This window comes from Pseudopodoces humilis, chromosome 8 (genome assembly GCF_049639895.1).
Source record: "Pseudopodoces humilis isolate 2021_Gansu_Grassland_sample_001 chromosome 8, ASM4963989v1, whole genome shotgun sequence".
Classification (NCBI taxonomy): domain Eukaryota; kingdom Metazoa; phylum Chordata; class Aves; order Passeriformes; family Paridae; genus Pseudopodoces; species Pseudopodoces humilis.
Window position 1 is genome coordinate 21,234,478 of NC_142207.1, and position 24,447 is coordinate 21,258,924.

Consider the following 24,447-nt stretch of genomic DNA (forward strand, 5'->3'; position numbering starts at 1 on the left):
GCAAAAAATAAGTCTTCTGGAGATAGATCTGTTTTGTGAAGTGCAAGAGAGAAACAAGACAATATCCTGGGGAAAATGATACATGGAAGCACAGATTTCAGTCCAGCCCTGACAGGCACAGACACCTTGCCTCAGTGAAGCACCATGGCACTAATCTAGGCAGAAGAGTGGGTTTGTGCCTTGGACTATCGGCAGTAAGAAAACACCTGCAGGGTGCTCTGCTGGCTCAAATCAGCAGGAGCCAGGGATGTCTGAAAGAATGCCTGTAACCAGCCAAGGGAGCTAAAACTTCCCCAGGGCCCATGAGTCACAGAAGCTGGAGGGGAGTGAAGACCTTTAAGGTGTTTTGTTCAGGCTTATCTTAAATTTGCCAAGTGATGAGGAGGTTATTGCACTGACTAATAAATTTCACAACCCAGGAGATTTCTTGCTGTTAATCTCAGATTTTCACCTTCCTCTTTGTTTTAAGGTATCATCCCATAAATCTCAGCTCCTCTTCCACAACTGCCCTCCTTATCATGAGCATTTTTTGAGCATAGTTTTATCTCTTTCCCCAGCCCCACGCAAACAGCAGGCAAAGGAGTGAGGTCAGTGCCCAAGTCCAAAGCACAGCACCAGGTGGTGAGGAGATGCAGAAGATATTTCATGTCAGATAGGGTGGACTCGGGGCAGAAGGTACCTCATTAGATGTACCTTTTTTATCAGCAAAAAACTATGGGATGTAAAGGAGATGAGGAGATGAAGAGTGGGCAAGTGCAGAGGACTGAGCAAGGGGAATCCTGTGCATTCACTACCCTAATAAACTGTCTCACCAGAGAGAGAAGATGGAGAAAACACAGCTCTGATTACCCTGCTAAGTCTCTTGGGCTAGAGCTTACTTCACACCTTCCAACTCAGAGCTTCCCCTGGTCCTCCTCTCATTTTCCATCCACATGGCACCTTGCCACAGGCCCCTTTTCCCCTCAGATCGGTAGTTCCTCTATTGCCTTAAGCTCCTCCTTCATCCGCCTGCCCAGAAGTGCCCAGCTGCTTCCTACCCTTAAACTTATTGAATAGATTAAACATCAGCTGGCTAAGAGATTTTATTTTAATTTACAAGCTATCACAGTTATTGCCTTTTGGGGACAATATAAGCAACTATGAGAATTGTAAGGGATAGTAAAAAGCATTCTTATTGGTAGGATCCAGGGGCAGAATAAATTTATGGGAATGATTAGGTATGAATCTATTCTGTCCACTTCTATGAAGTTACAGAACTTTGCAACTCTTCTGCTACAGAGCCTTCCCCTATGATTAAATTCATTTTGTAAGAAAATAACCCCACTGCCTTCAGCTATGCTCCTTGTCAGCACTTCAAAGAGCACAGGTCTCCCAAAGCTTCCAAACAGAAGATGCTCTTGTTCATCTGCACTGGGTAGAAGAATGAGCTTGATATCCATCACACACACACCCCCCTGTCCATATCGATATGTCTGCACCACAGACCGCGGGGAGATTTATTCCCCATAATAGGCAAGTGAATTGAAAGAAAGGAAAAGCTTTCCTGTGAGAAAAGGTGCAGCTGAAATTTTGAGGATGGTGAAGCGCCTGTCCTCATTTGGTCTAATGATTCATTTTACAAGAGATCTCATTCAGTGTGCTGGATTTCAGAAAAGCACAGTAGATGGAGGGAATGCAAAAGTAGCCCAAATATGCAAAAAGACAGATACAATCAAGTTACACATCAAATTCCATTATTCAATTAGAGCTAAATAAAATGCTGTATCAAATAATGTAAGCCTCTTTAATATGATACATTTGAATTATTAGAAAATGGGTCTTTTATACTGGATTTATAGAGAAGAACACAGAAATATTAATTTTATTTTTTTTAATAAATTGGAAGAGGCAAAAATATGCTTAAAAGTAGAATACTTTTCACACCTAGCTTTCATCCCTTCATCAGGACAAACATTTAAAACTCATTCAGAACTGACATTTATAAATAATCATCCCTTTCTTTACCTATGGAGATTAATTTAAGAGAATTCAGGCACTCTGTATTTGCATTTGAGATGTGCTCATAAGAGACTAGACTTCCACAGCCAGGAGAATATTACAGAGCAGGAGATCATTACTGACCACCTCTGCTTGCAGAGCTCCCTGTCACCCTGGCTACCCAGCCTGCTCCCTTGAGGCAGGAGACAACTCACGTTCCAGGAGATTTAAATAAGATCAAATCCTCTCAAAAACCCTGCCGTGTCAGCACTCTTAGTAAAACTGTCTTTACATTCTTCTTTCAAACAACCCTTGGAGCAAAACATAGGTTAATGGATTTATTCAGGAGACCTCTTGATTATTAAAGGCAGCTTTCATGTTCACCCCTTCCTTCTCTAGGCACTGCACTCCTGTAATGACGGTTCACTACACTGCTCCTCTGCCACCGTGTTCCTCTGCTGGAGCTATGCTGCAGGCAACAGAATCTGAGTGTTCAAACCTGTGTCCCCACCTACGCGCCCCACAGAGTCAGGAGGTGCAGGGGATTAGAGAGAACTGAGGTGCCCTAGCCTGTGGTCAGGTCTCTGGGATGTTTGCAGACCCCAGCCTGCCTCTGGAGTGGCTGCTGCTGTCACCTTCCCTTCTCCAAGAAAACATCACTGTGTACTCTCTGCTAGGATGCTGCAGCATTTCCAGTATAAAAGGATTTTTGAGACTCCTTCGTTTCTGTGAGCAGTGATGTGACTGATCAAAGAAGCTTCTGGGAGAGGGTAAGGGGTCCCTATCTGGTGCCTCGTGCCTGCAGCACAAAAAGCGGATTAGCTGCAGAGGTACAAAGCAGCGGACACCCTTCTGGCTTGCTGTGAAGCCCCCGGGGAGAGCAGTCATTGTTGATTAGCTGAACTGGATAAATTTATTTAATTTCTGAGTTGTTTTTTCTTGGTTTGCTTCAAAAGTCTAGGCTGAAGACTCTGGACCTGACATTTCCTTCCTCCCCACACGGGTGGCATATTTGCTACTTGGCAGGCAACCTAGGAGATTCACGCAGACATTTTAAATGATGACATCTATACACGTGAGGAAAAAAATTTGACAGATGCAAAGAAATTATAAAGGAGAAAAGCACGTGAGCTAACGATGGCCGTTCATTTTAGAGCCATAATATAGTACTTACTAAGAGCTTATGTTTTTACTTTTTATTCTAATGGGAGCGTGCCCACATTTAGAGTTCATGAACGCCAGCAGCATTCCTTCTGTGGGAAGGTTGGTTGCAGTACACCCTGTAAGGCACTTGTCCCCTTCTTTTATAGCAAAAATCATGTGTGAAAGGTGACTCCATTCCACTGACTTGAGAATTGACTTACTTCTCAAGGCATATTTTTCTGGCAACAGTATGTATAAAGGACTACAGTATAACTATTATAAAGAAAACAATCTGTGTGGAAGGTTTGTGCCACGGCTATGACCTTGGAGCAGACATACAGCCTATTTTTGGAAAAGACTGGAAAACTCACAGCTCTGAAACTTTCCATAAGGAGTTTATAAAAGAAAAAGAAATAAACAAACCCGAATGAATGAAAATCAGGTTATCAGATTATTTTCAAAACAGATGTGTTTCAGGCTGTTAAAGAAAAGCAACTAGGGAACACAGATGTGCAAAATGAAATACTTATTGTGCTACATACACTATAGTACATGGAAAATCACAATCTGCTGGCATCTGCAAGAATTATCTTCAAACTCTAAGGAACAAATGAAAATTGCAAGACGTTGCAGATATTTAGGACACCTCAGGAGCCTGTGAAAAAATGCTCTGCATTGAACTGTCAGCCAGCACAATTACGTTATGCCAAGCATTCATATTAAACACTTCTTACATACCATTTTGTACGTGGTTTTCAAATTTGTGCTTAATGGAAGAACTCAAATGAAACAAAATATCCTGACCATATAAAGTTTCCACTTTTGGTGATTATCTGCACTCAAAAGCTAGAAGGTGGTTTAAATAAAATCAGATGGAGGATAGGTAAATTAATAAACGTGCATGCATGTGGACTTTCCCACATTCCGACATATGTGTGTGGTGGAAATCAAAAATGAAAACAGGAGACATTTAACGGATGCTTTTATCACCAGATGCCTGTATTAAATTAACAATCTGCACTTCTCTTCAAAGAATAAAAGTAAGTTTTTATGGTTTTGGTTTTTTTTTTACATTAAAGACAACATTTGGCCTTCAAATTATATATATGAAGTTTGTACTGTCATCTACAGGAATCCAGTAAAACATCAATTTATGTAGTCTTAAAATTAAGACTGCCTACCATCAAATGTATTTGACCACTAAAAGGTTACATTACTGAGTCCTTACTGGACACCTATTACAGACAGACACAAAACACAAATATGTTGTATTGATATGTATCTCTCCTACCAGTTATTTAAAGCAATTAAAAGAATAACTACAAGCTATACAGAAGACTAAGTAAATTTTATTAAAACACAAGGTAGTTGCCGATGCCAGCATGTCCTCGTGGTATATGCCTCGCTGGATTCAACACTCAATTCACTGACACAGGAGAAAAGCCAGAAACTAAGGGAAATGCAGACTATCTCTTCAATCCAGATGCAGCAGAACACACTTCTTACCTACAAAGCTATTTACCATCAACAAACTGAGATAAGATCAATTTAATCATCTAACTATAGATCTAAGAGCTTTTTTGGCATTGAAAGTAAAGCTGGACTACATTTGAGTTGAAAGAAAACTTTGCTGTTTTTCTCACCTTTAGCATCTCTCTCAGCATAAATCAATTCTAAAGAAAAGAGATAACTAGATACAACAAATATTATCGAAACAAATGCGTGCACACAAGCAGCCAACAACAAAATCTCAGTTCCTCTGCTGTACGTTCTAAACGTGCCTAATTGATTTAACCGGCAATGAGGTTTACTTGCAGCTTTTAAGTTCCTAGAAAGTCACAGTGTGCATACTTATGATTTCCTTGCAATACCAGACCCATTTCAAAACACGAGCCGAAGTCCCCGTGCCTGAAAAAGAAATTAGGTAGGAAAACGTCTTACCTTGAAATTATGAACCTTCTCGTATTTTGGAACATGTTCGTTTTCCTTCAGAGTTGCTCTTCGGACGAGCGACGTCAACTGCGAATAAGCAAAGAGTTTAAGAGGTTGCCAGATTGTCACAGACGCCTTGCGAGCGCCCAGTTTCATGCCCAAGGCTGCGAGCAGCAGATCGCGCTGCCGGCCCTCGTGCCCGGCGCGGTGCCCGGCGCTGCCGCCGGCTCGGTGCGCTGCCCAGGGCTCCCTGGCCGGCATGCTGCGGTGGAGGCGGCGGCCCGCCCGCGCCCGGCTGTGTCACACTCGGGCTGGTGGGGCGGCGCGGACCATGCCGCAGCCTAGGCTGCTGGGGCGGGCGGCGCGGCCATGGAGGGCGCGGGCCCGGCGGGGCGCGGGGCTCGGCGCTGCCGGCGGGCGGCCTGCGGGCCGGGGGCGGGCGGCAGCCGGCGGCGGGGACGCGCAGCCCGCGGCCGCTCCCTCCATCGGCGGCGGCCGGCTCGGGGGGCGCGGGGACGCGCACGCCTCGCGCCCTGCTCCCGCCCGCTGCCCGCCGCGGCCCCGCGCCGAGCGGAGCGGCCCCGCCCCGGGGCGGCCGCAGCCAATGGGGCCCCGGGGAGGCGGGCGGGGCGACCCCGCCCGGCCCCGCCCGGCCCCCTCCGGGAGAGGCACCCGCGGCATGAACCGCGACCAGCAGCCTCAGGAGAAGCGGCTCTCCCCGACCCCCCATCTGACTGACATGGCCTGTGCACCAGGAGGTACGGCCAGAAGCGGGAAATGTGACCTCTGATGGGCACCACTCTTCCCCTAAAATTACGTTTTTCAGTGCTTTTCGTGTGAAAACACGCTCACCGATCTCACATCTTGTAGGGATGTGAACACAAATGTCAACCCAAGTTCACTCCAGCTCTCCATCTAGCAAAGACCTGAACCCCGAACTGCTGGTGCCGCCTCTCTTTAGCAATCTGCAGATCCTACCAGAAGGTGAATGACCACAGGCTCCCACTGGACCGAAACCTGGAGTTTGGACGGATGCAACCGAGGATGAACCACGCACAGGGCAGTCTGCTCCTGGCCAGCCCTCACACAAACTATTTCACACAACCGTTCAAGCCTTGAACTTATCTGCCACAGGAGCCAGAACCGAGGGGCTCACAAGGGGCAGGGCAGACTATGTCACATCCACCCGGAGCTGCCCACCAGGGCAGCCCAGCTCAAGCGGCTCCCTCCAGCCGAGCGCCGACAGCCGGGAGGGAGGGTCACCACGACGGCCACTTTGCCCCTCGCCTCTGGTGCTCTCCAAGCATTTGTGAGCAGTCTTTGTCAGAGACAGCAAAAACGGACCCTTGATCTGACCACAGCCAAGCTTCACACGGTGGGGATGGCCACCCTGCCGAGATGTAGGGTGCCAGGGCACCTTTCCTTGCAGCGCCTGCCTGTGCAGACAGCCGGCGTGCAGCCCTCCCTCCCTCTGCACAGGCTGCCGCACTGCAACCGCTCTCCCTGCTGCAGCAGAGGTATTTTTATCTCTCCTGAGTCAGAAACCGACGACAAGCACAGTTTGTCACAAGCTTCTGGGTGGAATTGGTATGTGCTTTGCAGCTGGATCACAGTGTTCCAGTTTAGCTCAGTCCTGCCAATAGAGCTGAGAATAGTGCTCACTGGGAGCCCCCCTTCTGTTCCCTTGGGTGGCCACCCGTACCTTCCCGACAGGTTTTAAAGATCTGCTGGCTTTCAGCATAAGGTAATGGTGCAGAGATTAAGGATCAAGGCTGGTGCTTCACTAAACACTAATCTGCAATAGAACTAGAAATTGAAACACTGGCAACAGATTATACGGGAGGATGCTGTCAGGCATTACTGGCTCATACAGGGGTCTGACTCAATTCCTGATTTCAATACAGGTAGGAGGCTGCTTGATCCATCCTATCAAGATATACTTTTCCAATGACTACTTCAATCTGCCTGTCTTGCTTTTAACCACTCCTTTCTGCTGCAGGTGAATGTTCCTCTGGCATTTTTCAGTCCATCCTTGCAAGCGTATTAACACTCCATGGCAATAGGAGATCAAGAAAACTGAGATGATGAGTAAGAGATGACAAAAACTGACCACTTCATCTACACAAAGTGTGAAAATACCATGGACTTAGGGGAGGACGAAGCAGGCAGGCTTTTGTGCTCATTCTTTCCGTTCCTTTTAGCTAAAGTCACTTCATGGTTTAATTCCCAAGAACTACATCAGGTGAAAGTCCTCATGGAACAGGTGGACCTACACCTGCCCCAGAGGAGTCATCCTCTCCAAACAACTTTGAGTGACAACAGGCTCAGGAAATAAGTAATGAATTCTAAAAACAATTCATTACACTTTTCTCTGCAACCCAAAATTCCTCTTATTTTTTTTAAGGGAAAAAATGCGTCACCAAAACTTCATATTGGAAATTAATTCTTTGAAAATAGAATTTGTTGGAAATAAATAACGCCATGATTTTCAACATTAAATTTACTATCAGAATCAACTCTTACTATGTTGTGTAATTCTACCTAAGAAGCAAAGTAAAGCAGGCTGAATTTCCCCTTCAATTGCTAGTAGAGCACATATCTGGTTTTTGGCATACTTAGTCCTTAATTGTCAGCTTCTCTTTTCCTAATTCTGAAGAACTGAGTTATTTTCAATGGCACTTTAGAGTCATGCTAGTAGAAACAGATCCTGGATCCTGGAAAATTAAATCTAAGAATGCCAATAAAAAGGTAAGCAAAACTACCCAACAGGGAAAGGTCCTGTCTCATGGTTGTAATTATAAAAATGCGTTATAATCTGGAAAGTAGTTATACAATTACGAATTTTAATTTTAACACTGCTTTGTGTTACAGTACTCTAACAGAGGCTGCTTATCGGTTTCACATAAATCAGCTTCCTGTTGTTCAGTGCAAGCATTTTCTGCTGTTTACAAATACAGGAGTACTGGGCTCACCACCTACCCTTACAACCATTCTCCTGGCTACATGCTCTATGGTAGCGTACACCAGAAACAGAGACCGAAAGAAAGTTAAAGCCATAAAGCTAGCAACTGAAAAATTCAAATTTATACAACTGCTTTCAGATGACACAATTTTATAACGTGTAAACTGCCTAAACTTGGGTGTTTGCCTTCGCAAAGTAATGCTTTACACAGACCAAATGCTTTCGAAAACCAAACTGAAGAATGACGTTTCTGTTGTACACAACTTCCTGACAACAGTTTGGGTCATCAGGCAGGTCCAGATCTTTAACTTTTTAGTATGTGAGATAATGAAGTAAGAGAGAGCAAGCCACTGTCCTCAGGCAGCCCTAGTCACTGCAGAGATGAGTCATCCCTGAGAGCAAACAAGTGAAGTCACAGGGACTTGAGGCTTAACTCAAATCCTGCAAGAAGCTATCCACTCCCAAGACACTCTTCTCCTCCAGGCCCCTTGTGCTGTCTCTATTGCCTCTAGCCTGCAGGTCCTGCTCCTCTTCTTACACCTTTGGCTGGCTTTTGATTCAATGCCTGCTCTCCACCAGTGGCTCCTGTACTCCCACCTGCCTGCAAAGTCTCCTCTCCAGAGGCTTTCATTTTCCAACAAATTATCTTTATAACTTGCTCTGCCTGAAGATACTGCCTGAAGATAATGCTGCATACTGGATTAAAAAGATGTGAAAATCTGAAGAGGAAAGTAATTTTCTTTCCACTTTCCTACGATTTAATTTTATTTTTTTTTAGTAATTGTGTGTGACAAACATTTGCAATCACAATTGCACATGCAGGGAGCAATATGCAGACTCCATGAGGAAGGAAACTGCAAAGCTGTCATTCTTAGATTGAATTTCAGGACATGATTTCACAGGGTTGAGGTGAACTGAAAATGGAATGACTGGAACCAGCAGCTGAGCAACTTCTCAGTAGAGCATGCAACCAGAGCAGCCTCAGTCCTGTACATTTTAGTGATTTAAGCACTAAAAAGCCAAACCCAGCAACACAACAGCCTTTAAAGCATGACATCTGTTTAGGGGTTCTACATCATACATATGGACTGAAGGGGAAAAAAAAAAAAGGAAATACTATATATAATGTGCTATTTCAAATGTTCCCATTTGTTATAAAACCTCAGCTGTAAGAGTGGTTCAGTCTAGGTCCTACTGGGACTCCACTTTCCTTACTTGTCCCTGGCGCAGTCTTTCAGGGTGCAGGAGGAACAGCTGTTCTCTGGAGCCCTATTTGCTCTCAGTGTTAGCTGGATAATGTATGCATATTTTCTGGTACTAATCTCCCAATCAGTAAGTCTTATTATGAAGCCTTCACAGAATTGATTTAAAAGTCATCTGCGACTTGCAGTAAATTCCAATTAGTCACTCTCTGAAAGGCACATTATGTAAGTTTAATCCAGTCACAGAGTTCAGTTGACATCGTACAAATTATCTTTCTAAAAAGGGAAATCAATGCATTCCCATTTGTTGAGTAATAAAGTGGAATTACTTCAGGAAGCAAAAAACCAAAACCAAACCCAAACCAAAACAGAAAATTCAAGTCAGGTTAAGATCACAGATGCTAGACTAACCAGATTAGAATTTATCAGTTGATCCTGAAGCCCACGTACATTTCCAATACAATGGAATGTTTAGTTTTCTGAGCACCTGGCTCCACTCTCAAACACATTATTATGTTTTCTTCAGAATGCATGTGTAACACACTGCAGGCTTTTCATACTCAAATGGTATTTTCATGTTGTTATGACTAAATATGCCTTTATTGTTTCAGAATTTATATATAACATGATCCCTTCCCTGTATTTTAATAATAACCAGCAGTTATATTGCATGCATTTTTAAAAAATGTCAAATATGATGCCCTATTGTACATGTATCAAGAAACATGTATCAAGAGATCTGGTTTACTATGCAGTGAGCCACTGTACATTTTGCAGTATTCTGTTTCACTGTATAGCTAACTTAACCAAATGCATATGCTCAGAAAATCCTTGCTTGTATGAACACTTTATGAGCCTATTTTATGGCCTCAGTACATGATTTTCAAAAGCTAATCACTTGGATTGTGAAACTGAGCCAAATTTCCTCAGTGCCGCTCTTAGTGAAAGTTTGTTCCAAGCTAAATATAACTTTTCCAGTCATATCTTTCATAGGATTGTTCTTAAGGGGAAAGAGGAACCCAAAATTTTACGTTTCATTTAAAAGTGGTGATAATCTGCTTTCAGTGAATTTTCTTCACTTGCAGAATACTAATACCAGGCATAGCCTCTGCCCACATGGTATGAGCAGAGGGTAGGAATGCTATTAAAACAGAAGTTCAGCCTGACATCTCAGACGCTGGGTGGGAAGGACCACCACACAGTCTCAGCCACTTCTCTTGCTGCCATTCCAACACAGCCACATTGACCTGGCACATGGACACCTTCAGGCTCCCACAGGGCTCCAGCAAAATGGAATCCTCAGGCAACACAGAGCCCCACTTTCAGTTACCCACAAGGAGTTGGGTTTAAGTCATGGTTAAATGATGAAATCTCACTCCTGAGAAAAGTTCTGGTTTTTATAACAATATATTCCAAATGGACCGACTTCTAATTAAATCAGACCTTCCCCACCCCCTCCAGTGAACTACAAACTACTAGCAAACTCTAAACTAAGTACTAGCAAAATCTAAAATCTTAAAAAAAAAAAAGGCTATTTATGTTTTTGCTAAAAGTGTATATGATTTCCATAGCTGGTAATGAACATTTTTATACCTAGAATTTTAAAAGAAAGTTTAAAAAAATGTTTAATTGAAAATTTAATCAAACAAATTCAGCCAAAATGTTGGCTTGACTTAAAGTAAGGCTGTTAAATAAAATTAATTAATTGATTAAATAATCAAATCCAAAGTTTAAATTATGGAAAAAATGTTGCCTGATATTGCTACTTGAAATTTCTGCATCAAAAGTGAGTTCCTTCAGTACTATATTGTGCAATACAATTAAAGTGTATTGGCATTATTTGGGAAGACTGTTCCCAGTGGTGTGTTTACCATGCAGAGCATACTCATAAAAATGCAGAAAGATCTTCAGAAAAGCCAACGGAAAAGCTTTTCTGTAGCTTTACTCCTAAAACCTACTGGTCACTGCAGCTGATTGGGATCTGGGTTTATTTTGTTCCTGGTGGCAGGCTGTAGATTTGCTCCTGGCAGTTACTTACATGGGCCTTTGGAATGACAATCCTAAACTGTGCAGCAGCAAAAACCACCCATTTGACTATTCCTCTCTTTCAGTTACTGGCAAGGCAAAACCAATAAACATTTACTGCTCCGGATAGTGGCACAAAAGCAAGGCACTTTCCAGTGGCAAATACAACCCATTCTTTTCCTGGATGGGGGGGGATACATTTTGGTATATACCTATGGATCTAAACATGGCAAAAATAAAATAAAAATTTCTCAGTACCTTCAGGAAGTTCTGCTTTTGGTCTGGTTCTGGAGGACTTTGCTAATATTAAGTGACTGTGCTTTCAGAGAGGTCAGCAACTGGCTTGCCATGTACAGGTGTTCCAGGGGTTTCCTCCACAGGTACAAATCCCACTACAGAGGTGTATGTGGGCACATGGTAGGGATGTGCACAGGTAGGGGTATGATGTTGCAATCAATAGTGGTGCTCACCATTATTGGTGAGCTATAATATATATAAGCTATATATATTATATATAAGCTACAGCAACAAGTTTCTTTATGCAACATAAATAGTGCTATGTGAATATATACATACAGAGTTGCACTGTGGATGAAGAAGTGCAGTCCTGCCCTCAACTCAGGACAAGCAGGAGCCACAGGGCTCTTCCCTACAGACACCAGTGCAAGATGTCCCCATGGCCCCAGCTGCCAATAACCCCCTGCTCCAGCACTTTCCCTAATGGCAGACACCACCAGCCTGCTTGTGAGAGGCAGGACATGACTGTTTTACAAAAGGAGAGCTGCCACCAAGCTGTGTGACACTGAGGCAGGAGATGCCAATTAAACACCATGATAAAAGCTACCCAAAAAGCTAAGAAATGAGCTCCTAACTCTGACTGTGGTGAGGAAAGAAGTTCCCATGACTATGAGTTTAAGCTGAGGCATCAACTTTGTAGTAGCTTCTTACCAGAGTCCTATTCTTCTGCCTGAAAACAGACTGCATTAAGAGGGGACCAACCCAAACCAGACCTGGAAAAGTACAGAAGGAGACCAAGAACTGGTAGAGGACAGAAGGCACCACCTCCCTGCCTCAGGGGCCTGGCAGCATCACTGTTCCCAGGTAAATCATTCAAGACAACTTGTGAAAAAGAAGAGAAGCATCATTAAACACTGGAATTGGTCTCCAGTAAATCCTCCAGACAAAGACTATCCTTTACAATTTTGCTTTCTGTCCTTCCCATCTACTCTTCATCCTTCACAGTTTTGGTTTTGGTCCATCCTATCTTTCTCCCCTCCTGCCAAGAGCCTGGGCCATAGAGGTGGTATGCTAAACAGTGAGTTAAAGCATATGCCTTGGTCAGGTGCTCCTCTCCCTGGGCAAGGCAGGAGCAGAGAGATTGGGAGGACTCACATAGTTTAAAAGTTAATTATTACGCCATGACACATTGCTAAACTGGAGCTAGAGAGATCTCTCTTGCAGCTACAAGGCCTTCAGGAAGAGGAGCTGATGGAACAAGGAGCTCTGCCTAGGGGAACAACCTTCCCCCTGGACAGCAACACAGACACTGCTCCTCAGCAACTTCTCCATCTTGCTCTCATTGAGTCAGCATTTCCTATTTCATCTGAGAGCACTGCCTTTTCTTCCCATCCCTTTGTCTGGGATATGTCTCCCTGCTGCTCTGCAGGGAGCTGAGCTGCTGTGACCAAGGCTCAAGTGATGTTCATTGCAGTGAAGGGTCATTCCAGCAAAAGCCTCTTGACTCATGACATGTCAAGGCAGGCTGTACTCCAAGAAGACCTTAAAAGTAATTTATAAATGCCATGTGCTCTATAGGAGTGATAGCAGTTAAAATGAAATGCAAATTGGCAGCTGCATGAATGCTCCTCTTTTGACAAATGCTCTTTATTACTGATATACTAAATTAAAGTATTGTAAGAGAAAACAGGCTGTTAAGACTAATCATTTGAAACCACAAGGGACTGGTGGTTTTATTCCTCATCTGACCCATACTGTAATAAGAATTTCCTCAAATAAAAGGAAAGATAAAAGTGAAAGAGAAGTTTAACCATACCCTTTGATGAGGAAATAAATGTTTCATTTCCTTTATAATATCCATTTAAGAATCTTATAGATAAAAGCAGTTTCTATAATCAACCTTTGTTATCTTTTTGTATCTGAAAATGTATACACTTAGGGATAATAAAAATCATGTAATCCACAAGGTCTTTCCATTCATACATTTATTAGGTTTTTAATTTTTTTTTTCCTTTTGGAATAGTAGTTTTGGCTACTGGTATAACTTGGGGAAATGGTATGGAAATTTCTTTCTATGTCTCATCAATATTTTCTTACCTGATGTATAATATTAATTTCACGTTAGTCTTGACTGGCAGTCTAATGCATCTAATATTAGCCTTTTTTCGTTCTACATGGTAATTCAATTTAGACTAATTCAATGTATGTTATAATTGAAAACTGCAGCTCATTAATTTCTTTCTCTTTGTATTTCAGACTATACCTGCTCCTTTGGCACAGCCTCTATTTTGAATCCATCCACTTCTTCCTGAATAAGCCGTGTTGCTATGGTACTTGTGCTGTCACAGTTTCTTTTTTAATCATACTTTCAGTCCATAATCATACTTATTTAGCATAAATAAGAGTAAAAATGCAAAGTCTCCTAATCCTTCCTGAATTACCATTTGATTTGAACCGATGAGTCAAGGTGAAAACAATGTTTAACCTGAAGAAATACTAGAGTTGTCAAATGGCTATATGCAATGTGCTTGCAGAATTTATAATGGTGAAAACCTGCTTATGGACCACCTCACTGCAGAAAAATTAAACAATGGGGTAACCCCCAGTGCTCACCAACACTCCTCAGGGACCCTGATTACCATTTTCTGTAGGTCCATATGTGTCCATGGGTATAGCTGCACCAGTGGGTCAGGATCTGTTCATTTTATACAGTGCAATTAGGCACACTTGGAGAATCAGATGGGCTGATCATCCTTCAGATGAGTCTCATGTGGACTCCCATTTCCTTGCATAAATCTCTATTTAAATCAACACTGCTTTGAAACCTGTAATGAATAAAATCAGAGTGGAATTGGCAGCATCGTTAGTCTGCTCCCAAAGTCACATTATCAATTATTAACAAATTATCAGTTTATTTCCACCCATAAAGTCTTCTAATCCCTGCACATTCTCAGAAAAGGCTCATTTCACTTCTGTTGACCAGTGTTTGAATTTTCTCTTCTCTCCTTTTACACATATGGTTCATCTTTCCTATTTATTCCCTCTAAGTTTCCTAATTAACATTTTAAAATGCTTCCGTCAGGAAAATTTTTCCTATAACGGCAGTAAACATCCCATTTCCCTATAGAAAGCTATGACTGTTAAAAATTCTTGAGACAGGCACTCAAGAAATCATCATCTCAAATGGTCAAACACAGCATGTTTGAAACAAATTTAAATAACCACTTGATTTGAAAATGGAATGATTTGGAATGATTCAAAATGGGGCTGGCAATGTAACTCCCCATCATAAATCTTGGCTATAAGAATATTTATCTTTCAAGGGAGAAGCACTGGCATGTGGATGGATCATACAACCTCTGTTACACAGGAGAGACTCTAGGGGTTTTTATTTTTTCCCCCAGCAAGCCTGTGGTTTCTTACAACATAATGTTTAGTTGATGTCTATTTTCAGTTGAAATACACTAGTCCCAGGTCCCTGTCTACACCTGGGATTTCAGATGCATGTGGTCTTTGACCAACAGCTTTTATTTTGAGTACAGGTCACATCAAAGTTAAAATACTAAGTTTAGGGTATATTTGCATTACTTAAGTTCAGTGGAAATGAACAGAATGTTAAACCAGCACAACTTCTTCTTTCTTTCTTAACATGCTTTTCATCTTACCTTACAGGGCAATTTCTCATTTGTACTGCCACCATCAACTAGCACTTTAAAATGACACTGCTTATAAGATTTCTAACACTGAAGTTGTGTGAATTTTCAATAATAAAAACAGCCCAAGAGAATTAACCCATCAGGTCCATAAAAAATTGTCCAGTAAGCTCTCAGCACGATCAGCTTACTGAGCAGTGAGTCTGCCTTGAGAACTGCAGTGTGGCAGAGGTGACCGGAAGCTCCCAAGCACCAGCTGTGACCAGTGCTAGCAAGGATTTGGATGGAAGCTGGAGGGAATGAGAAGCTGTCACTTAAGAGCCTGAGCACTTGAAATTCTGTGAAACATAACAACACAGGATAGTTTCTGCAATTTTTGTGCACTTGCATTAAACATACTGCTACTCTAATCATCATCCAATTCACAGAAATGCCTGAATGCAAATGTAATTCACTATCATATTAACTTTGGGAAATGGCTTCAAGACTTTTCCAGCAATGTAAAATCATCAGAAATCTTCTATCAATAAACTATCTGACACATGATATAAAACACAGAGCTTTTAAAATGTAATTTTTTTTTTAAGATTTCCATTACATGCAAAATGGAAATTTGGAACAGAGCCTTTTCATATTTTCAAAGAATTCCTTCATTCCCTCTCAGGAAGGGTAAAAGCTGCTTGCCCCTAAGTGCTACTAATCTAATTCACAAATTGGAAAACATGAAAAAAATTATTAAATCACATACACATATGACTAAGGCTTAATAGAGGACATTATGCTCTGTGATACTAGCTCTAAGGTTCCTAATGCAACTTATTTCTAACTGCTAATAATAATCTCCACTACACAGCAATATAATTGAAGTGCATTATAATGTGAACTTCGCTATTAAAAACATATCATCTTTTACTTATTTTGGAAATTGTATCGAAGTTGGAATTGAGGAATATCAATATTAACATGATGAAGACGACAGCAACAACTGAGAACCAGAATTTTCAGTGTGGTGATTCTTACCTTACTGAAACATTAGGACTGTAGGAACATTAAATGCCGGAAGCAACACTGTTTCTAACTGCTGATGCCGTGCAGAAGAAAGGTTAAATATGGAAAAGTTTAATGTTCTAAAAGTTAATGATCAAAGGAAGACTTTGCAAAACTGTCAAGAGTTGCTGTCTTTGCTGATGACAAGTGTGACAGGTTTGAAATAATAGGAGCAAGTAGTTTGTTGAGCTTAGTAATAAAACTGCTCTCCTTACTCTGTTCAGTCAGAAAACATTCAGCTAGAGACTAAAATTAAGCATGAGAAGTTTTAGCTGAAAATATCTTTTTTCCTGTGAAAGATTAAAAAGAAAGAAACAAGGACCAGAACAGATCAGCTTCTGTGGCATTAACCACAGGAAAAATGTTGTTCTTCTTTTCTTTCACAGTCTAATACTTGTTTTAGGCATACCTAACTACTTCTCTTTCTGCTACCACCTCTAAAGAAAGCATTTCACTCACCATGAGCCTCCAGCATTTACTAACCACTTATGAATGGGCAATTATTAGTGGAGCAGATGCGCCTGCCTATCAGTGCATTCTCTAACATTCTGGTGGGGGTGACATCAGACCACCACAGCTCCACATCCTTTCCATCTCTGTACAGAAGCCAAAAGACATGTATTTGTACCTGGAAGCATGTAAACAGTGACCAATGTAAAATGCTTTCCCTGCTCTCATCTAGACACACACACAACAAACAGTAAAGAGAGAAAGGAGTTTATCTGAATAAAGAGAGAGGTACGTGGAGAAAATCCCTGGTACTCAGACTCCTAGCACAGGTTTGAACTGGCTGCACAGAGCTGCAGAAGGCATAAAATGCAAGATATTTCAAATAGAAGTTCACAGCCAGAGGTGCTACCAACTGCACTGCCCCAGCTTCTCCTTGAGCCTCACGTTCTAGGAGTGACCAGACCTGTCCAGTTTATGAGATCGGACACAATCACAGCCCAAGGTGATTATCACCAGCTATACAGTGTCATGTTATAAAGTTTAAGTAAGGTAAGAAACTTGTAAATAACTAAATTATCCTTTTATAGGGCTCTTAATTCAACAGTCCAGGCTGTTTCCTGTAGAAGTGATTACTAATAGAAAATAATTAGGAGATGCCAGATGGGAGGAGGAGTTAAAAAAAAATAAGACCCCAAACTCACACAGCTAAGGAATGAGAACAACAAAGGAGAGATCAGCCAACTAGCAACCCACCACAGTCCCTCACCATCCAGAAAGCTCTTTGCACAGGCAATAAATCAGAACCACACACCTGCTTTAGAGGTTGCCCAGAGAGTGACCCACTTTTTCCCTTCTGTGGCCACTGCATGGATTATTCAGTTGTGGGAAGGCATAAAAAATCAAAGTAGCCACAGGTGTTTGTTTTTTTTAAAAAAGGGGGAAAGAAGATTTTAATTTACTTATATGTGTCTATGTGGCTTCCCCACTGTACCTGTAGGTGGTACCTAGACTTTTTGGAAGCCTCAGGTGTAAGGCCCATAGGGCACTCCGTTACTCATCCGGAGCTAAGCTGGAGCTCTGTATTTCTGTCCCAACCACTAAGGTCCACTAGGGTGGGAAAACTCTCACTCTGAAGAGTGCCCAAAGAAAGCCATGCTCTGGCTCTTCAAGAGCAAAGGAAGAGTCCTCCCTCCCTCCTTCCCTGTGTGTCTTTTTGCACTAGCCTATCCCAGTTACAAAAGAAGGGAATTTCTGCCAGTACATGTAAGAGAGGCTAGGGCTGTACAATACTTTTTGAAGGGCATTAAAAATGTAGCCAGATCCAAACCACCAAGCATTAGAAACCCTGAAAAGAACTGAGGTGAAAGCTTCACACTGACTCAACTCAACACTGAGAAACACAGGAAAAAAGTAACAGTTATTATTCACTGCTAATAGTTTCATTTTATCAGTAACAACACAAGCATTATACTTTAGAATTAACTGCACAGTAACTGTACTGCTTTACAGCCTTTTTAACAGTTCTGCACACTATTCATCTTACAAAGGCTCAATCAGGCACAGGGCATATGCTGAGGGTAATTACTCACCACACTTCTGCTAAGGGTCTGATGTGTGAGTCTGAAAGACTAGCCCCACCCGATTTCACATGGCAGCTGTCTGTCTCAGTATAATTTGACACCAAACTTTCTGAAGACTGTATCTTTGTATACACATCTCACATGTCAGATCATAAAAAAGTCATACTTCGCTGAAAAAGCAGAAAGTAACTTGAAAGGTCATCTCAGCAAGCAGTGAAGTGACTTGTACCCATGACAAAAGGCTGAAGCAGGATGCTGATCCTCAGCTGTGTTTACCTTCAGAAGGAAGGGAACACCTCTACAGGAGTAGCATAGCAACGGGAGGTGCAGTCTGCTTGAAATGCAGGCTGACCTAAGGCACTCCTCACTGCCTGCAGGCTGTGAAACCTTATTTATTCTGACCCTTGTAATACTGCATCAGCAACATGCAATCGGCAACACAAGCACACAGCTTTAACTTCATGTTAAGCCCCCACATTTTGGTGTAAGCATTACATCAATGCGCTCTGGAGGTGCAGACACACACACACAGACAGGCAGGCAAGACCTGCAGGGCTCGCTGGAATCAGCCAGGAGATCATTTGGAACCTGCGGGAATTAACTGAGCACGGCTGAGCACGAACCAGAGCTGGCACCAGCAGAAGAAGAAAGAATTTGAACTGGGAGAAACAGGAGAACTATGGGACAGAGTTTAACACTACAGGTCCAGTTAGAGACCCTTAAATAAACAAGTTTTGCTTCCTAATTTATCTTTTATAAGCATAAGATACTGATAAGAGTAAACTAGATATTCTGTGTGTGACCTGGGGTTTAAATTAGCAAAGTACATGCTTCATTTGGAAGCTCTGAATCTTAAATTGAAATCAGTTGATTTCAGTGAATCAATTTTACTGCCACGATGAGCACAAATAAGGGCTTGGGTTACTCTTGGTGATTATAAGTAGAAAAAGCACTGTAATTTGGAGAAATAATTTTCTTTGTGCTGATGTCTGTACACTGGACAACATGCCCTTAACTCTCCTGGGTATTAATAAACACAGGGCTAAGTTAAAACCATATATATTTGTAAAAATGCATTGTAACCATTTGCAGGCCTAGTTTGGACTGTAGGTGCCATATAGAATACCATATATGACACTGGTTCCCTACCAACATAAACGCTAATGCACAGAAAGGGAAGATGAGGAAGAATGAGGCTGGGGCAATCTCTTCTGAGCACGATGTTGCTGATATGCTGGAGCAGCTACCTAAAAAGTAGGCTTGTCTTTAATCCTGCTAAGAACTTTCTCAGAATTGACAAAATTGTCTGTGCTTTGAAGTCTCTGCTGAAAGATGGGCTAAACCCAGAAGAAATAAATAGAAGTTTCTGCCTTCCACAGAGTTATGTTTTATTTATAAATTACATTAAAGTTACAGAGTGATTGTCATGGACACCCGCGCAGGGACTGGAAAGGAACATTTGTGAGAAAAGAGTTGACAATCTCCTCAAGTTAACCCATGGGATTCTTCAGTGCTCAGTATCCTGCATCTTTAAATGTACTTTAAGGTAAACATTCATTAGCTGCACTTCTAAAAACATTATTACTTCATCATTACCTTGTTACAGCTATGGCTTGTTTAGATGTTGTATACATTATACACCCATCTTTTAAGTTAAGTCAAGTAAATGGAAATATTTCAAACAACTGCCAGGATGAAGATTGCTTCAGCTCTCAAAGCACACTTTGGTCCTGATTATTAAGGCCAGATCTTTTTTTAGCCCCTATCAGTCCCAGAATTGGCATTAATGGGCACCAAGCAGCGCCAGTCAGAGCTGTCTTCCTCTATCACAGACCTCGATAAAGGTGCCTTTATTTCCATGACAGCTACTGCAACTTCCTTGGCTACAGCTTCTCATGTGCTGCCACTGAAGATAAAATAAGCTGTGGTGAAGGAAAGGTTTAAGCAGATCTTAGTAAAAGATTTGACTGAGAGCAAAAGTAGAAAAGTAGTAGTGTCATTAAATAAAATATAAGTGTCAGTTTAAAGTTGGAAGGTAAGACTGGTCCCTCTGTAAACACCTGAAAGTATCACCCTGGATTTTGTATGTGGAGTCTGTTGTGAAATCATTAAAAATGTACACAGATCATGCTTAATTTTGTCTTTGGAGACAGGTGTAAAAGCATGTTTCCTACTAAAATCATACAGATTTACATTTTCAGATCTCCTTGCACATATTTGCAGAAAATCAGCCTTCTTCACTATAGAGGAAAAAATGGTATCACCAACTAAGGTAATTGAAAACAGAAAAAGAAAGTTGCTTTTGTTAGGTGACTGCTGCCACAAGTCTTCTCTCAAGTCTTTCCATCTATAGGAATTGAATGGAATGTAGTACAGTTTAGAAGGGATCTTTAATTGATTTGCAGCCACTAAAGTTCTTGAAGAAATAGCACATCACCAAAGTAAACATGAATACATATGATTCAGTTGCTATCCTAACATTTACCCCAGCATTTCATTTTGAAAGACAGGATAACTCACAACCAATGATTTAATTTTTTCATAAGAAATATTAAATCTTAAATCAGTCACTCATACAACTTCTTACGCATTATACATATTATAAAGAAATCCAAAACATGTCAAAATGAAAAAATTGTTTTGCAGGGCTTTAAAGAAGGACTTTGATATGTGTTTTAGATATTTACTAATTTCTAAGAGCTGCCATTTTTATGAGGTGTTTAATTGAATCAAGTCATCTGCTCTAAGGCCATAACTGCCTTTGAGAGTAGAGAATGTTCAGAGACCCATCAGTATTCAAAGCACAGGAGGAATACTAAATCTTATGATACTGGGCATTATTTCCACTTCCACACTAGGTCACACAGATTGAATCCACATGGGAAACCCTCTTTTTAATCATTCTTAGCCCTCTCTTAACATGCAGACCACAATGGCTCCACAATTGAGTTGTGAACAATTTACAGACTGTTTTGGGAACCAGCATCACCTTTTTAACACATCAGCTAAAATGTCTACCTGGGACATTCGAATAGGACAAGCACTCTCCTGTTTTCAGTCTCTCCTCCTCCAGTTAACTCTTGACTATTTTGTAATTCCTTCATAGGTTATGAAAAGCATTAAATCATTAACCAAAAATTTTAACTTTTAACGTATACTTTTACATGACATTCCTTCTCATAATCAGTGAAGTACATGCTGTGCAGTGGATTATATTCTCATGCTTTTCCCATTAAAAATTCCATCTTAAATCATTCCACAATATGGTCTCTTGCACGACTCACGAGTATTGCAATCTGTGTCTTACAATCCTTATCTAACAACTGCATAAGTTTCGACTTTTCATCTCTTATGGTCTTTAAATCTTTCCCCTTTACTAGGGCTCATTTTTAATATATTGCAAATGAAAAGTGTCACCCAACACATACTGAATTTTTCTACCATACATTAATTACAGAAAAGAGCAGGAAACAAACAAACTATTACAAGTGCCTGCTGGGAGGCATCTAACACAAAATGCAGCATTTCCTGCTATACTCCATACCAAACTGAAGACTGGGTGAGTGCCCTTTAATATTTCATTCTCAGGCTTGAGGTGTGTTCTTTAGCTGCCCAGTTTCCATGGCAGAAAGTGAGACTCCATTCCCACCAGCTGTTCCACAGGCTCTGACTGTGTTTTTGTGTCTCTTCTTCCCTTCCTTTGAAGGACTTATATTCCATACACCACCCACACATGATTGGGCAACAGTCACAGGCACAAAATTTAGATTCATATCTGAACAGCCTCAGAGTCTGCAAATCTGTGAACATTTTGGCACAGGATGATCACGTACGTTATAGAACCAGACTTATTTTTCTCTCTTTACAGAGGAAGAAGCATACAGCACAGGGAGAAATGCTGTACACACTGAGGAAATTTTCATCCTCACCATGGGGCTAATGGACACACAGATCTTGTTGCTTGGCTCATAAAACCTTATTTTTTTCATGTTGAACTCTGAACAATTTTTTTTGGTTTGTTGCAATTCAATGACCTTCTTTTCGTATTGGACAACAGGAATCAACCTGCCACCCCTGGCACCAAAAAGAAAGAAAAACTACTTGACCTATTTATAAATGGCTGCTTATTCCAAATGCTGTTGGGTTGCTAGTGGGATCAGGTGTTGGTTGTGGGGCTGAATGCCTTACTCTCCTTGGAGATTTGCTGGGTGAAGTGACATGCAGGAAAATCTGTGCCATCTTCCCACCAAAACCCTGAGAGGTGCAAAGACAGGCAAGATGTCACCTCTGTGCCACTCCATGGTGAGAAACACCACACTGTACTGTCCCCATGCAGCCGCAGATAGAAATCCCAACCGGAAAATTATTCTAAAAGTAAATTGAAATCTCCACGTTTAATTATCCTGTGATGTCTGTGTGCCTCAGTGTGTTCACATCAATAAAGTTCCAAGATAAAATAAAGAAGACTGAAAACACCACTACTGTTGAACTGTTTTGTGGCTGAAGCCCCTTTAGTCACTTGTAAGTTCCAGATGAAGAGAGTGAGAAGCTGAGATTATGTGTCTAACATGTCTAAAGGTTTTTCACATAAAATTTCAATCTTTGAGAAATATTCAATAGTCCTTCAGCTACTTAATGAAAAATGTTTCAAAACAGTATGTATACCTTGCTGTTGAGTGACATAACACAATATAATCCATGGAAAAAAAACAGCATTCTTCAATACTAATCACTGAAATCCCTTTACTATGAACACTTTCATCAATCTAAAAAGTGTAACAGAACAGAGTTCTGCTGTCACTTGAAAGTTTCTAAATTCTAAGAGTTAATTTTACCAAAGAAACCCAAAGTGGTGACTTCCAGAAGACTTAGAGAAGATTTTTACCCAGGCTTTGCATTATAATAAACTGTCTATGATAATATGCAAAAAAATCCTTTTGAAACAGCACGCTGGAAGCAGCGGCTGTCAGGAATCGTAAGTGATAACTCACCCCTCTACTACTGGTACCTAACAGGCAAGAAATTGGATATTAAATGTGGTCAGCTAGCTTCAATATCCCAGCAGTATTTCTTTTGTCAAAATGATCTGATAACAGGGAAGATTCATACTTTAAGCTAAGTTGGGTGCTTCATCTCTCAGCAAATTCAGTGCAGAATGACAGATTCTGCTGAAGGAGGATTTGAAGGACCAAAGCTATGAGCCTCTCTCTCTGTGGACTCTGTATGAAGCTTAGTTTCACTGTAAAAGTCATGTATGTTGGAAACTGTCAGTCAGACCTTTCCTCCACATCCACAAAAACTAAAATCACGTATTTCTGATTTGAGAGACAAAAGATACCAACTAAGGTTAGCATTTCTTCCACACACTATAAGCATATTAGATAGTCCTAATGTATATCATTCTGAAGTTTGTGAAATAGGGAAACATATCAGACTATTATACATGCATTAACACCTACAAGCATGTAAAAATAGCTTTAAAAATACTTTCATTTGTCAGATTTTCAATAAACAAAATATTTCTTTTAACACAACAGAATTTACATTATGGTTTCCTTTTATGTTCGGTCTCTGAAACACAAATAAAATTTCAGGCAGCTGCTTTGTCTGCCCAGTACATTCCCAATCTCCTTTAATATTTTTATGTTCACTGGTTCTCAGATTTCTTTCTTCTTCATTTTTCTTTTATAATCCAGGATGCAATTACTTCTCAGCTGATACTGCAACTCTCTGAAGAGAGCAATCCCTCTTTGTAAAGTCTGGCTGAAGCCAAAAATAGCTCTGTCAGCTTCTGACAGGCTGAACTTAGCCAAGTGAAATGTTTTAACATTTTATCAACTTAATGAACAGTCTTATTTATAATGTGGACAACTTTACTGTCATTATATGCAGACTGCTGAATAGATTATGAAATGCATTTGTTTGGGGAAAGCTGAATATATTAAGAAATAAAATGCAATTGTCTTATACACTGTAAACAATTTTAAGATTAAATATTCTTTGCCCATTTGAAATAAAGAAGTGGCTTAATGGTAACATCCATAACTATAAAAACACCTGAAGAATCACAATGACAAATAACTAACCTCCAAATCATGAACATTTGCAATGTGCAAAAATTACCATTACAAAACTCTATAACCAGTTTAAATATTACTGCTAATGTAACACCGAAAATAACTATGTAGACTAAGTAGCTGCAGAGACCTTTAGTACTTATAGCAGAGGGGAAAGGCTAA

General features: G+C 41.0%; 1 protein-coding gene across 1 annotated transcript in view; it reads right to left on the minus strand.

Moving 5' to 3' along the window:
- The window catches only part of CHN1 (chimerin 1), a 93,443-nt gene that overhangs the window by 23,458 nt on the left and 45,538 nt on the right, over positions 1–24,447 (minus strand). The window contains exon 7 of the mRNA XM_005519817.3: positions 5,062–5,139. Within this exon, the coding sequence (XP_005519874.2) occupies positions 5,062–5,139 (78 nt within the window). The remainder of the gene's footprint in view (positions 1–5,061; positions 5,140–24,447) is intronic.